The sequence below is a fragment of the Anolis carolinensis genome, chromosome 6, assembly GCF_035594765.1.
Source record: "Anolis carolinensis isolate JA03-04 chromosome 6, rAnoCar3.1.pri, whole genome shotgun sequence".
NCBI lineage: Eukaryota > Metazoa > Chordata > Lepidosauria > Squamata > Dactyloidae > Anolis > Anolis carolinensis.
This window is the reverse complement of record NC_085846.1, coordinates 91,659,730-91,674,296: the sequence shown is the minus strand read 5'-3', so window position 1 is coordinate 91,674,296 and position 14,567 is coordinate 91,659,730. Positions and strand designations below refer to the sequence as shown.

The window sequence follows — 14,567 nt, the reverse complement described above, 5'->3', positions numbered from 1 at the left end:
GTGCGTCTAAGGTACTGTAAAGTGCATGAAATTATTTTTAAAATGTTATGAAAAATGTACTGGCAGCTTTCTTTTTAGTGTTTTAACAAAGCTAGCGTTTCCATTTCTTTTATTACAAAATAAACTATTTCTATAAGGGCAACTTGATATCTCGGAAAATGGAGATGGATGGATATTTTTCAAATACAAGTATACAGAAGAAATTTAAATTGCATTTTTATTCTCTAAAAACATCATCCACACTAGACACATTCAAAGTGTCCCAGTCATTTCAATGGAATGCAGTAACATAAGCAGCTACTTTAGACAAGTCAGGATTACTTGATCATCTAAACCAGGGGTCCTCAAACTTTTTAAGCAGAGGGCCGGTCCACAGTCCCTCAGAGTGTTGGGGGGGGGGGAGCAGACTATAGTTTGAAAAAAAAATACAAACAAATTCCTACGCACACTGCACATGTTTTCAAGGTAGTGCAAGAAAAAAAAGAAAGAACAATACAATATTTAGAAATAAGATCAATTTTAACCAACATAAACCTATCAGGATTTCAATGGGAAGTGTGGGCCTGCTTCTGGCCAATGAGATAGTCAAGTTAACTAGGACTGTTGCTGTTATGTGCCTTCAAGTCATTTCAGATTTAGAGCTAGCCTAAGTCTAAAACTGAGGGCGGGGGCCAGACAAATGACCCTGGAAGGCCGCATTCAGTCCACAGGCCTTCATTTGGGGACCCCTGATCTAAACTGTAGTGAGCAACTTTGATTGGTCCAGATACCATTTTTATTCTACATCCCTCACAACTAAATATCATGCAGACACATTTCAATGGCAACCTAGGAAATGCCCTTGAAACAAGCATAGAATGTTAATTATAATAGGGTTTCCCCAGATTACACAGAAACCCTGCAAATGAGTGGACTGCTAGGTTTTTAGCAGCCTGCCAAAGAAACACAGTACTGTAAAAACTGGGTATCACAGAAACATATGGGGCCCATAGGCTACCCACCCTTGATGTAATCAAATATTGTGTCACTGCATCTAATTTGAAGAATCTGTCAGACCGGAAACAGTTCTTCAGGTTCTCAGACAAACATTTCCCATATAAATGTTTTGCTTTATGAATAAAGATGTCAAGGAGTGAATGTTGACTCTTCTGCATGCAAATCATGAGTTCTGCAGCTATTGATCATTTCCTAATGGCACCTAGTCCCAAGCAAGATTATCAGTCTCCTTTCTATTAGGAAGAAAATGGCAACTTAAAGCCATCCAACCACTGTCAGGTTGCATTGACCATCATTCCCAGTCAGGATAATCGAGAGTGATGACTTATACAGTTCAGCTGCAGTTATCTCAAGGATTATACTCTTGTTATGAATTCTTCTGGTGATGCTCTGCACTCTGTCCAACCAACCTCAGGGAAACAGAGAAGATGATCTTCTTAGTGGCTATTCCCAAGATTTTGAATTCCCTTCCCAGAGAAGTTAGACAGGAACCTTTCTTACTATTTTCCTGCAACCAGATTCCCCAAGGAGAAACAGGTCTTGTACAAAGTGTTGGACTTTTATTTGTTGTTCTTAATTTGGTTTAAATGATTTTGTGTGATGTTCATTTTTAACTGTTTAACTATGTTTGTTTAGGTCCCACACTGGGGGTAAAGTCGGGTACAAATAAATATACTAGTAAAAGTAACAACAATTAAAACTTCAACATTTAGAAGACAATAAAAGATTTGGTCCTATACCAAGGTAGGCAATTAAAGCATTCTGTGGAATTCCTGGACAGAAATCAAGAAGCACATTGTTGCCACTTTTGTCTTATCCTCCTTAAGTAATTTTCTTTTTGGCAGACAGGCGTAAGATGAGAAATTGTGTGAAAACCTGGGTGGGATACAAGTGCAAGATTACACTACCTGGATCACAATTTAAACTTCTGTGAGAGAACTAACATACCACAAAGAAATCAGCATTGCCCATTAATGCTTATGGATCTGAGGGATAGGGTCTACCATTAGTGCGTATCCTGTGCCATGGGATACTTACTTTATAACCAGACATATAGCTACTGTATTCTGTTTCGATCCGATACAGAAAGTGCACAAAGGCTGGCAGACTCTGCATTTCCCGCATCATATTCTTCTCCAAAATTAATCCTTACAGCATAAGTTTTCTAATCAGTTCCAATATGGCTAAAGTAACAAACAAAAGCTGTCTTGTGGCATATGAGCTTTCAGATGCATAAAGTACAATATTAAAATCATAGATGTGTGTGGATGTTGTAGCCATACAAACACACAAATGCACATGCATACCCGAGGCTTGTACGTCCTGTTTCTTAGAAAGGGGACTATAATCCATGGAAATGAATGCTAGACTAGATCTGTTTGTTTTTAACGATGCCACAAAACCCATTTTAGTTGTAATTATTTTATAGATACTACTCAAATATTTCCGTTCTAATGTATGAAGCACTTGGTCATATTCACAGGCAGCTAATGACTGCACAGTGAACAAGGCAATATCATTGCAAGCCCATTTGCCACTGAATGCTCACTCACTTTCACAGAGAAAGTAAAATGCAGCCAAACATATCCATCTTGGCATAATTGCCAACTCAACATACTTCCTCAGACACCCTGATAAAGAAAGGGCAGTTGAGCCTGAATATATTCGTTTAAGTAAGCGATTCCTAATATGCGCAGATGTGAACTTGTCCATGAAGGAAGATGTTCTTCCTCATCCATCATTTAAAAATTTGTGATGCATTAAGCAGATTTTTTTTCTTCCCCAATATGGAAAGCTGCACACTCTCTGGCCAGGAGAAGACAAACTGTCACTTGATTCCCTCTGACTGCCTGGCAAGCATTCAACTGAATTATTTATCCATTATGGGTTTTTTAAAACTTGGAATTGGCTTTTTAGAAGTGAAATCTCATATTCCATAACCCAAAATTCAATATATAGCTAATTACATTCAGACTATGATGCATTTTTGTACCAAAACTCCCAGAACTGAATACAGTCCCAAAAGATTACTTTCCCTAGTTTTCATTAATATAATCTACCCCTATCTGGTGTACTCTATAAACCAACAGTGGTTTGAAATAATGGGAATTCTAGCCCACTTTAAGTGGGCACCAAGTTGGGCAAAGTTTTATAATGTAGACTGCAATGCAGATCAGTATTTTTTCCATATTTCACATTATTGTTGGCATATCTGCAGGTTTTATTAACTCCACATCTCCTATACCCTCTATTATTATTGTTATTATTATTAGTAGTAGTAGTAATAAAATAATAATAAATGTATTACCTGCCTCTCCCTGCAGCATAAGGCAGGGTACAAAATGTTCACCAAATTTTAAAGTGGAAATTAGAAAAGGAGAAAGGTCTGATGGGTTTCATATACAAGAAATTACATTAGAGTATCGCTTATCCAATGTAAACGGGCCGGCAGAATGTTGGATAAGCGAATATGTTGGATAATAAGGAGAGATTAAGGAAAAGCCTATTAAACATTAAATTAGGTTATGATTTTATAAATTAAGCACCAAAACATCATGTTATACAACAAATTTGACAGAAAAAGTAGTTTAATACACAGTAATGCTATGTAGTAATTACTGTATTTACGAATTTAGCACCAAAATATCATGATGTATTGAAAACATTGACTACAAAAATGCGTTAGATAATCCAGAACGTTGGATAAGTGTTGGATAAGTGAGACTCTACTGTACTTGGAAAACAATATAAAATGAAACAAATATTGCCCAAGATATGAAAAGAGGACCTGAATAGTAACGAGTCAGACATTGAACACTGGATCAATTCAATTAAAAAGATCAATCACATAAGGACTAGAGAAGCACAAAGGAAAATACTGACTAAATGGTATAGAACCTCAATTAAATTAGCTCGCATAACTAAATCAACCACAAAATTATGTTGGCACAGATGTTGAGAAATTGGCTCCTACATGCATATGTGGTGGGAATGTGATAAAGTACAAAAATTGTATAACAAGATAAAGAAATTAAAGAGTTAATACGGAATAAACTGGAATTGATAAAAAGAATTCTTCACTCAGAAAGTAGATAGGAGCGAAAACGTTAAAGATTGGGCAGAAATACATGACAGTTGTCGCCCAAGCAACCATGGCCTTGGGCTGGAAAGAACATGGAAAGTGGGAAATCAAAGATGGTTTGAATATTTAGTGGGTTTTGTGCTCCAGGATTATATCCTTGAAAAAAGAACCAAATACACATCAGGCTGAATCAAAAAGAATTGGGATCTGAAATGGAGATGACTGATAGAGTAAAAGCAAAAGGAAAATATAAAAAACTGAACCATACTCTCTCCACAATTGAGCAACTAAAATCGTATTTGAATAAAAGAAAGTAGTGTTCCTTGAGGGTGGGGGACACAGATGGGAGATGAATGTGGAATCGGCAATGTTAAGAAAATATAGAGAAAAACATTATGTTTGTATTATGAAATTGTTACTGAATTTGGTATTATTATATCTGTGATTACATTTCAAAAAATTAAAAACAAAACAAAAAAGCAAAGAACAAACTGCTTTCCTCAAATTCTCTGCAATTAAATTTTAATAAAGACCGTTAAAAGCATGTTTTTTATGCTACGGATGCTATTAGATACACAGAACGAAATGTGGGAGAAATATGCATGTTTAAAAACCGTTAAATTACAGAATAATTGTAAAGGAGGTTTTAAAACTTAACATACAAAAGTACCTAAAATATCCCAACCCATTAAGTTCCCTTTGGCCAACAACCCTCATTTATATGCCATTAAAATCAATGCAGATATTATACTTCCACATGAGGATTCCAGTGTGCTAAGTGCTTAATCTCTTAACTGACTCCTCCAGGACCTTGACAGGATTAGACATTAGGCTACTAAGAGAGCTGCAGATCATGGCCTGAACCCAATTAGGCCTCTTGCTTTAATACAATTATCTTAGTGACATTCTATTGTTAAGATGTGGGCAGAAGAAGCACTTTTTAATGCTACACAGTTCAGGACATGGTGCAAAATGACCATGTAATGCTCACATTTAAGAAAAGGTATCCGCCTTCCCCAAAAAGAACAAAAGCCCAGCAAGATTAGTTGTAAAAACTAATCTGTTTTTACAACTAATAAAAAAATCTATTGCTCTGAAACACACACAGAGTATCCAAAATATTGCCAATTAAACCATGACAAGACTCTGACATTTAAGACAACAAAATTGCCTAGAAAGGAAGCTGGCTTCATGCGTTTAGAGGTCATTTTGAAATAACAGGGGCAAAATACAATTGGTAATCCCAACTAGACTAGGTACACTGAATCAGTGGCAGCTTTGGAAGTCAACCCTTACAAAAATGCCACTTATGCCACGTTAGCTAGAAATAACAATTACATTCAGGACAACATGCTATATTTTAAATCAGCTGCAGTCCAAAATCTTAACTTTTCTAAGCTTTGGGTGATATAAAGTCATGCCTGTAAATCTATTCTTTGATGGAGTGTTTCCATCTAAAAGGGGTTCACTTATTCCTCTTTCAATGTAAAACAGTCCTTTCTGTACAGTTCAAAAGTCAAAGTACATCAACACAATTGACAAGTAAGCAAGACACAAATTACATTTATTGTACATTTACATGCAACAGCACTCAATGGTCTTCTACAAACTAGTGTCTTACAGTGTTTTAGAACCAAATCCTTTATTGACCAGGGTCAATTGTTGCTTCTGTTATTTTTAGATACCCAATTAATTGATATTTTTTGTGTCCCAGAGTAACTGGGAATGAAAAACTGGAGGAAGAGTGTCATTAAAAATTTGTGCGTGATGCCGGGACACACAGAGGTCTACGAAGGTCCCAAGGACCAAACTGGATTCCACCAAGGGTCACATGCATTCTGCAGACTATACATTTCTCATCCCTGGACTAGAGGTAAGTTTTCTTTTATTGGGGTTTCTGAAAAAAAGCTGGCAAGCCATATCCAAAAATCCTTTTAGAGATTGATTTCCTGTAACAAGCTAAGCAAAGGGTAAAATGAGTCCTATTCAATCTGGTACCCTTGAGATGTGTTGGACTACATCTTCCACAATCAACAGCCAAGAGTTTTATAGTTTTATCATATAAAGAAAAGCAAAACAGGATGCAAAGGATTACATCAGGCCAGAGGTATACAAAAATGAATGAACACAGGCAGTCATGCAGGATTCTTGCAGAGCGAGAATACACAAAGCATAATACTGACTCACCAATCCATTGTCTGGCTGGAGTGGGAAAAGACATAAATATTAACAGACTGTATCAAAGGAGAATCAATACACAAACCTAGTTTAAATCTCCAAACATATCTGAACTTTAGTCTAAACTCCTGAAGTTTCAGGTTTACATACATCATTAAATATCTACTATACCACACAATCAAACTATTTGTGTCCAGTCATTTCAGTTTAGTTTTGTAATTTATGCTGCAAATTAATTATTTAGTTGATTCAGTTTCAGACTTTCCTAAGGAAAACACTGCCTGGATTTCAAATAATCAATTTCCATTCATGGCACTAAGCAATAACAAAATTTCGCCTGAATAATTATAAAAGGTCAACATCGAAATACAATTCCACTGTTAGAAATGAGAGACATTAAGTACCAGTAGATGCATGACCAAGCTACACATCCGTAATATTCCATATTCACGATTCTCATGTAGTAATGATTGCGGCACTATTGACACCCTGGCATCAAATGAGATTGTCCTAATGATGATTGGGGTATGGGCGGACATTTCTGCTTCATGCCAACAATGAGTTGCTATTCTGTGACAGTCACAAGCAGAACCCCTTAACAATTTCTTGCACAGCCTTGTATCTGGAAGTGAAGTGTAAACATCATTCACAGATGGCCCCCCTGTCAACTGAATGGACTTCCTTCTCTTGCTGTTACTTGCCCAAGAAAGAAGCAAGTTTGTTTGTTTATTAGGGGGGCAAAATCAAGCCCACAAAAATTGTTTCATTATTCAAATGTAACTAAGCAGTCAATATAGAATACTTATAGCAAAACAATGTAAAACATCCACCTGAAAAGGTAGAAGCAGTTTTAAAATAAATAACACCCTCTATCTATCTAAGCCCTCACCTAATAATACAATGGGATATAAAAGATTAGGTTCAAATCCTACTTCTCAAAAAAAATTAGGGAGGTCTGACTTACGTACCTGTCTTTAAAGGGAGAGAAGTTGCCATATGCACATATTATGTAAGCAAGAGGAAGAAGAGAAGGAGAAGGAAGAAACTACTACATGCAGTTTTTCCCCAGAAAAAGAAATAAGGCCTTTGGACACCTGAGGTATTCTTGGTAAAGTGTTTTAACAACCCATCATCACCTTATAATGAGGATATGATCAGAAATTTGCTTTTTCCACAGTACCTTTCAAACACTTTTCGTTTTCATTAACAACCAGCTTTTAGCTACTAATATTCAAACTTGGAAAACGGTCAGAGAAAGTCAGGTGACTACCAGCGTTCAAACCAAAGTCCCTACATAAAAGCAACCTTTGTGTCACTCTCAGCTCTTTGAACTGTATGAGGCACTACAGTGGGAACAGTCAAGTTATTTTGTAAAGCATAATCTATTCCAATGGAGGCACATGAATTATGTATATATGGTAAGTGTACAAGGTGTGAATTTATACCTTGGGAAATAGAGAGCCAGTTTCTGAGCCATGCATACAATGTACTGTAAACTGAACAAATTGCAGGTAATATTGGTTGGGAGTGGAGAAGCTCTGGCTTTTCCAGCTTCCACTGCCTCTTGCTGTTGATCCTGCTTACTGAGGATGGTGGAGAGTGCCATGATTTCTGTAGGACTATAGGTTCTCTATCTCTATTTTATAACAACCTTAAACTTACATTGGATCCCTTCAACTTAAGAAAACACAGAACTATGGTTCAAAACAAGATTTACTTTGAGCAACAGTTTGGTCCCACTGTTAAGTCCAATAAACAACTATAGAAATTATGGCTTCTTGGAACAAGTCTAAAAACAGCTTTTTTAAAGCACTGATGCAATACTCTTGATTTTATCAAAGGAAAGCACATTTTTCCAAGTTATCAAGACAGATTGTTTAATGGCTCTTGCCCAGCAAGGGACTGCACTAAATGACCCTTTCAATTATGTGATTCTTGGTTCCAATAGCTAAGATTCAACCTCCATGCTTAGGGAAGCATGAACCCACAAATAGAGGGTCTACACCCGCTTTCCCCAAAATCTGGTCTTTCGAATGTTTGAACTTCCCTGAGTGTTTTGCAAGCTGGATGGGTAGGGCTTTGGGGAGCTGAAGTCAAAAACAGCTAGAGGACTACAGTTTGGGAACCACTGATAGATGAAAAAAGAAACGATTGAGACATTTTGCAGTCTTCAAGGACTGCTGCTTGACTTCCTAGTACTGATCGGCAAGTGCTGCGGAAAACGATTTGGGTCTGGTGACACACAACCCTCCAGATGTTGCTGGACTGCAGCTCACCACTCTCTGGATGTATATTGCTATATAATCCAATTTCTGAATGCAGGTTATCTGCTTTGAACTGAATTATATGATTCTACACTGACATATAATTCAGTTCAAAGCAGAGAATCTGGATTCAGAAATGGGCTTATATAGCAGTGCAGACGGGGTCATTGGTTCCACAAGCTCTGGAGTTACCCTCGAACACCTGGAGAGTCAAATCCCCAAGTGATGTTGAACTGCAACTCCCATGATTCCTAACCAGTACAGTAAGTAAAGAGGGCTGCTAAATTTTGCTGCCCCATAGTATCTGCAAGGCCACATATTGTTCATTCTCAGCCTTGCTGAACCACTGAGAAGATTCAATAGGAGAAGAGAATTGACAAGAGGTCAAGCTTGCTGTCAGCTTTTCCGTTGAGCAAGAAAGCATTTGTTACAGCCAAAAATACTGCCTTGGTGAAGAAGGAGAGAAAGCACTGAGCCCCACTGAAAGTCTCTCTCCCTCTTGATAAGTGGCACCATTATATTCGGTGTCACCCAGTGTAGTAACTCATAGTGTCAACCCCATGGATCTCCTCCCTTACTAGACCATATTAAAATATTGTAGCCAAAATACCAGAATAGTTGACCAAATCAACCACTATGGCAAACCCAGCAGCAATGACAACAGCAGCACATGCTGGTAAAACAGAACTTTTCAACCATCTGATGCTGGAGATAACACTTTTTAGACATGCATCATTTTGCGACACAGGAATTGAGTTTTACCAGTAAACCAGAGGTTAAACCAACCCCCTATTAAAATATAGACACATACTGCATATAAATTGTAATAATGAAATGTATGGGGATACAGCATATCTCATGAAAACCTTTCATTTATATTGTTAAAAATGTATGATGTATTGCTTATTTCACATAGACTCAGAGGTTTCGCATTACATTTGCGTGACACACCAAAACACTGCAACTGACACACTAATGTGTTATGACACACAGTTGGTAAAGCTCTGCTGTAGACCAACCACGCCTTGCAAAGCACCACTGCCATTGGAGAACAATAGCAGCTCTGACAGGAGTGCATGCAAATTAGAAAACATAAAAAGTAAGCTAGCATAGAGTTTTAGTCTTATGGATATATTGGTTGAGTATCCTTTATCTAGAATGCTGGAGTCCAGAAGTGCATCTTGTGAATGTTTGAGTTATGGGGGAATATTTATATTTCAATGTACATACATAAGGCGCTATCTTGAAGATGGGACTGAAGTCTAACATGAAATGCATTTATGTTTCATATATGCTTTGTTATCCCCTTAACCTGCAAGGCATTTTAAAATAATTTTGTGTAGAGAACAAAAGTGCTGGTGCTGTACAAGGTAAAGGTTTTCTCCTGACATTAAGTCCAGTCATGTCTGACTCTGGGGGTTGGTGCTCATTTCCATTTCTAAGCCAAAGAGCTGGTGTTGTCCGTAGACAACTCTGAGGTCAAGTGGCCGGCATGACTATATGGCGCACCATTACCTTCCTGCCGGAGCGGTACCAATTGCATGTTTTCGAACTGCTAGGTTGGCAGAAGCTGGGGCTACCAGGGGGGATCTCACCCTGCTTCCCGGATTCAAACTGCCGACCTTTCGGTCAACAAGTTCAGCAGCTCACTGGTTTAATCCGCTGCACCACCAGGGGCTCCACAATGGTGACGTACTAAGCTACAATTCCCAGATCCATAGCACTGAGCCATGTCAGCTAAAGTGGGGTCAAACTGCATTGATTTTACAATATAGATATACCCTCACTCTCGGTTTTTTGAATCAGAAAGCAAAAGTGTCATTGGATGTATATACACTGTAGAATGAATGCGGTTTGACACTCCTTCAACTGCAATGGCTCAGTGCTATGGAATCGTGGGATTGTATTTTGGTGAGGCTCAAGCACCATTGGGCAGAAAAAGCTAAAAGTCTTGTAAAACTACAACCCCCAGGATTCCATAGCATTGAGCCATGGCAGTTAAAGCGGTGTTAAACTGCATTCATTCTACTGTATAGATCAGGCATGGGTTGTTCGGAATTGTGGGAGCTGAAGTCCAAAACACCCAGAGGGCCAAAGTTTACCCATGCCTGGTATAGATTCGCCTTCAGCCTCCCATATGGACAAGTTTGGCTTATTTTGGAATTCCTGACTAAGGGATGCTCAACCTGTAGATGTAAAGCTGACTTTAGGAACAATGTTTTCTGTGGTATAATATATCCAACTACAGGGATAGTTTTATTTTACTACTAGTAATAATAATAATACGTTTCTGCTGAAACACTGTTAAGGTAAAGGTAAAGGTTTCCCCTGACGTTAAGTCCAGTCATGTCTGACTCTGGGGGTTGGTGCTCATCTCCATTTCTAAGCTGAAGAGCCGGCGTTGTCCGTAGACACCTCCAAGGTCATGTGGCCGGCATGACTGCATGAAGCATGACTGCTTCCCGCCGGAGCAGTACCTATTGATCTACTCACATTGGCATGTTTTCGCACCGCTAGGTTGGCAGAAGCTGGAGCTAACAGCGGCCACTCATGCCGCTCCCGGGGTTTGAACCTGGGACCTTTCGGTCTGCAAATTCAGCAGCTCAGTGCTTTAACACACTTCGCTACTGGGGCTCCTTGAAACACTGTTATGGACAGTCATTTTTAGTGTCACCCCCTCTATAGAATGAATGCAATTTGACCCCACTTTACCTGCCAGGGCTCAGTACTATGGAATAATGGGATTTGTAGTTTGGTGAAGCACCAGCACTCTTGGCCAGAGAAGCCTAAGGACTCTGCTGAAACACTGTTATGGCAGTAATTTTTGGTGTCACCCCATGTGATGCTGTCACTATAAGAATGAATGCAGTTTGGCCCCCACTTTAATTGCCAAGGCTCAGTGCTATAATGGGATTTATAATTTGGTGAAGCACCAGCACTCTTGGCCAGAGAAGCCTAAGGACTCTGTGAGACTACAACTCCCAGGATTCCATAGCAGGGAGCCATGGCAGTTAAAGTTGAGGTCCAACTGCATCCATTCCACAGATGAGCTGCACCCCCAGCACAAGAGTCTGAACCTCCTTTTGTGATGTCACGCTCCCTTTGGGACGTCACTGCCCTTGGAAGCCTAGAGGGAGGGAGGGAGAGTCTCCCAGGTGGCCTCAAGGACAGGCCCTAGGTCAAAGCGGAAAGCCTTCCAACGCAGGACCCGGATAAGGGGATAACCAGGGAACCGTCTGGGAAGCGCGTGCGTGTCTTCGCTCCAAGGCCTGAGACTTACCTTGGCAGCCATGCTTTACCTCGGCGCAGCCCCGGCCCCCCTTTTATTTTCTTTTTTGTCCCCCCTCCCACTTGGAAGAAGCGAGCGGAGGCGGCAAGCGGCGTCCTCGCAGAGCAGCCAATCAGCGCGGGAGGACGGGCCAACGCTCTTCGCCTATTGGCTGGGGCCAACCTTTCCTCTTTCTCCCTGCCTCCCTCCCTGCTGCTTCCCGCGTGTTAGGAGACGGAGCCAGCTGGAGCGCGCGCGTGATCAGTCCCGGCGCGGGGGGGCGCGCGCGCTCAGAGGAGGAATGCCTCCCCGCGCTGTCCATCTGCATCAGGCAGGAGCCAACCTGGGCCTTCTCTTCAGGTGTTTTGGACTTCAGCTCCCGCCATTCCTAACACCTCAGGCCCCTTCCTTTCCCCCCTCAGAGCTTCTACAGATAGATAAACCTCACTGGCCTAGTTTCCAATAGACTTCACAACCTCTGAGAATGCTTGCCATAGATGTGGGTGAGACGTCAGGAAAAAATGCTTCTGGAACATGGCCATACAGCCCGGAAAACTCACAGCAACCTAACAATACAGTAGAGTCTCACATAAACTGGCCGGCAGAATGTTGGATAAGCGAGTATGTTGGATAATAAGGAGGCATTAAGGAAAAGCCTATTAAACATCAAATTAGGTTATGATTTTACAAATGAAGCAGCAAAACATCATGTTAGACAACAAATTTGGCAGAAAAAGTAGTTCAATACGCAGTAATGCTATGTAGTAATTACTGTGTTTATGAATTTAGCACCAAAATATCACGATATATTGAAAACATTGACTACAAAAATGCGTTGGATAATCCAGAACGTTGGATAAGTGAGACTCTACTGTACTTTCATCCCTCCCTCCTTTGCCCTACAAAACTGTTCAGAAGGGGAATCTGCTATGTTATTTGTATATGTTGTCTATTTTGTTATTATGATGTTTTTATTAATTGTATACTCTATTTTAACTGTGTTGGTCGGGCTTGTCCCCATGTGAGCTGCCCCAAGTCTCTCTGGGGAGATGGAGGCGGGATACAAAAATAAAGTTATAACTCATTTCAGTGGGTTTTTTCTCAAGTTGGGCCCCTGGTGGCACAGTGTGTTAAAGCGCTGAACTGCTGAACTTGCGGACCAAAAGGTCCCAGGTTCAAATCCCGGGAGCGGAATGAGCGCCTGCTGTTAGCCCAAGCTCCTGCCAACCTAGCAGTTCGAAAACATGCAAATGTGAGTAGATCAATAGGTACAGCTCCGGCGGGAAGGTCATGCCGGCCACATGACCTTGGAGGTGCCTACGGACAATGCCGGCTCTTCGGCTTAGAAATGGAGACGAGCACCAACCCCCAGAGTCGGTCACAACTGGATTTAACGTCAAGGGAAAACCATTACCTAACCTTTTCTCAAGTAAATACCGGTTTGATTTCTGCCTAATTCCTTTATTTGGAGCTTTTTGCTGTTTAATCGGAGGTTTGGAGAAGGAGGGATCAGGTTAATCCAGTGCTTGTTCAGACTGTGAGCCATGACATGTGATTTGGCTGTTTCCTGGCTGAGTCACGCAATGAAATATTTGAGAAATGCAGAACTGTTGAATAAGGCACTAGTCCAGGGGTCCCCAAACTAAGGCCCGGGGGCCGGATGTGGCCCTCCAAGGTCATTTACCTGGCCCCCACCCACATTTATAATATAATATTTTATATCAGTTTTAATAATATAATATATTGTATATACATATGTTATTGATAATATTATCATATTATACAATATAATATTAGTAATAATACCATTTAATAATATTAATTATATGTTATATATTACATATAATATTATAGTATAGTTGTATAGTTCAATATAGTAATATATAATGCTAATATTGTGCTATGCTAATAATATAATATATTGTATGTACATACAGCTGCTCTGAGTTCACTTCAGGGTGAGAAGGGTGGGATATAAATGTAGTAAATGAATAAATAAATAATTTTGGACTTAGGCTTGCCCAAAGTCTGAAATGACTTGAAGACACACAACAACAACAACAACAATCCTAATTAACCTGACTATCTCATTGGTCAGAAGCAGGCCCACACTTCCTATTGAAATCCTGATAGGTTTATGTTGGTTAAAATTATTTTCATTTTTAAATATTGTATTGGTCTTTCATTGTTATTGTTGTTGTTTTGCACTACAAATAAGATATGTGCAGTGTGCATAGGAATATTTTCTTTTTTCTTTTTTTTCAAATGATAATTTGGCCCTTCAACAGTCTGAAGGATGGTGGACCGGCCCTCTGCTTTAAAAGTTTGAGGACCCCTGCACTAGTCAGTTCATACATGTGCTTGGAACCAGTTGCAGGCGGCATTCCTAAAACCATTTCTCTTGTGTTATCTCCACTGAATGCACTGTGATTTATTTCGTAGTGTGATAGCTTTGAATAGGACAGTTTGGTAACTTAATTGTGGTATAGTGCTTTAAACTCTGGAGACCAGGTTTCAAATCCTACCTCAGCCACTGGGGCCCCTTCAACACTACCATACAAAATCCAGATTGTCTGCTTTGAACTGGATTATGTGGCAGTGGAGGCTCATATAAACCAGTTCAAAGCAAATTATTATTTATTTTTATTCCACTTTTCTCCCATGGGTGGGATTAAAAGCAGCATACAATAGTTAAAAATAGAAATCACAACATGTACTGTGCCGTCCGCCAGACAATAAAAAAACTATAAAGCTGAAACGTGCCGTCCTTTATCCGGGC

At 39.7% G+C, this 14,567-nt stretch overlaps 1 protein-coding gene across 2 annotated transcripts in view; it reads right to left on the bottom strand.

Annotated features, from left to right (window-relative positions):
* The window catches only part of slc25a13 (solute carrier family 25 member 13), a 131,841-nt gene extending 119,910 nt beyond the window's left edge, over window positions 1–11,931 (bottom strand). The window contains exons 1-2 of one of the 2 annotated variants that reach the window (XM_008112555.3): window positions 11,801–11,931; window positions 6,266–6,280 (exon numbers count right to left, since the gene is read on the bottom strand). In XM_008112555.3, the coding sequence (XP_008110762.2) occupies window positions 6,266–6,280; window positions 11,801–11,812 (27 nt within the window). In that variant the 5' untranslated portion in view covers window positions 11,813–11,931. The remainder of the gene's footprint in view (window positions 1–6,265; window positions 6,281–11,800) is intronic. The other variant, XM_003222119.4, reaches the window with a different exon arrangement.
* Between the last annotated feature and the right edge of the window lie 2,636 nt (window positions 11,932–14,567).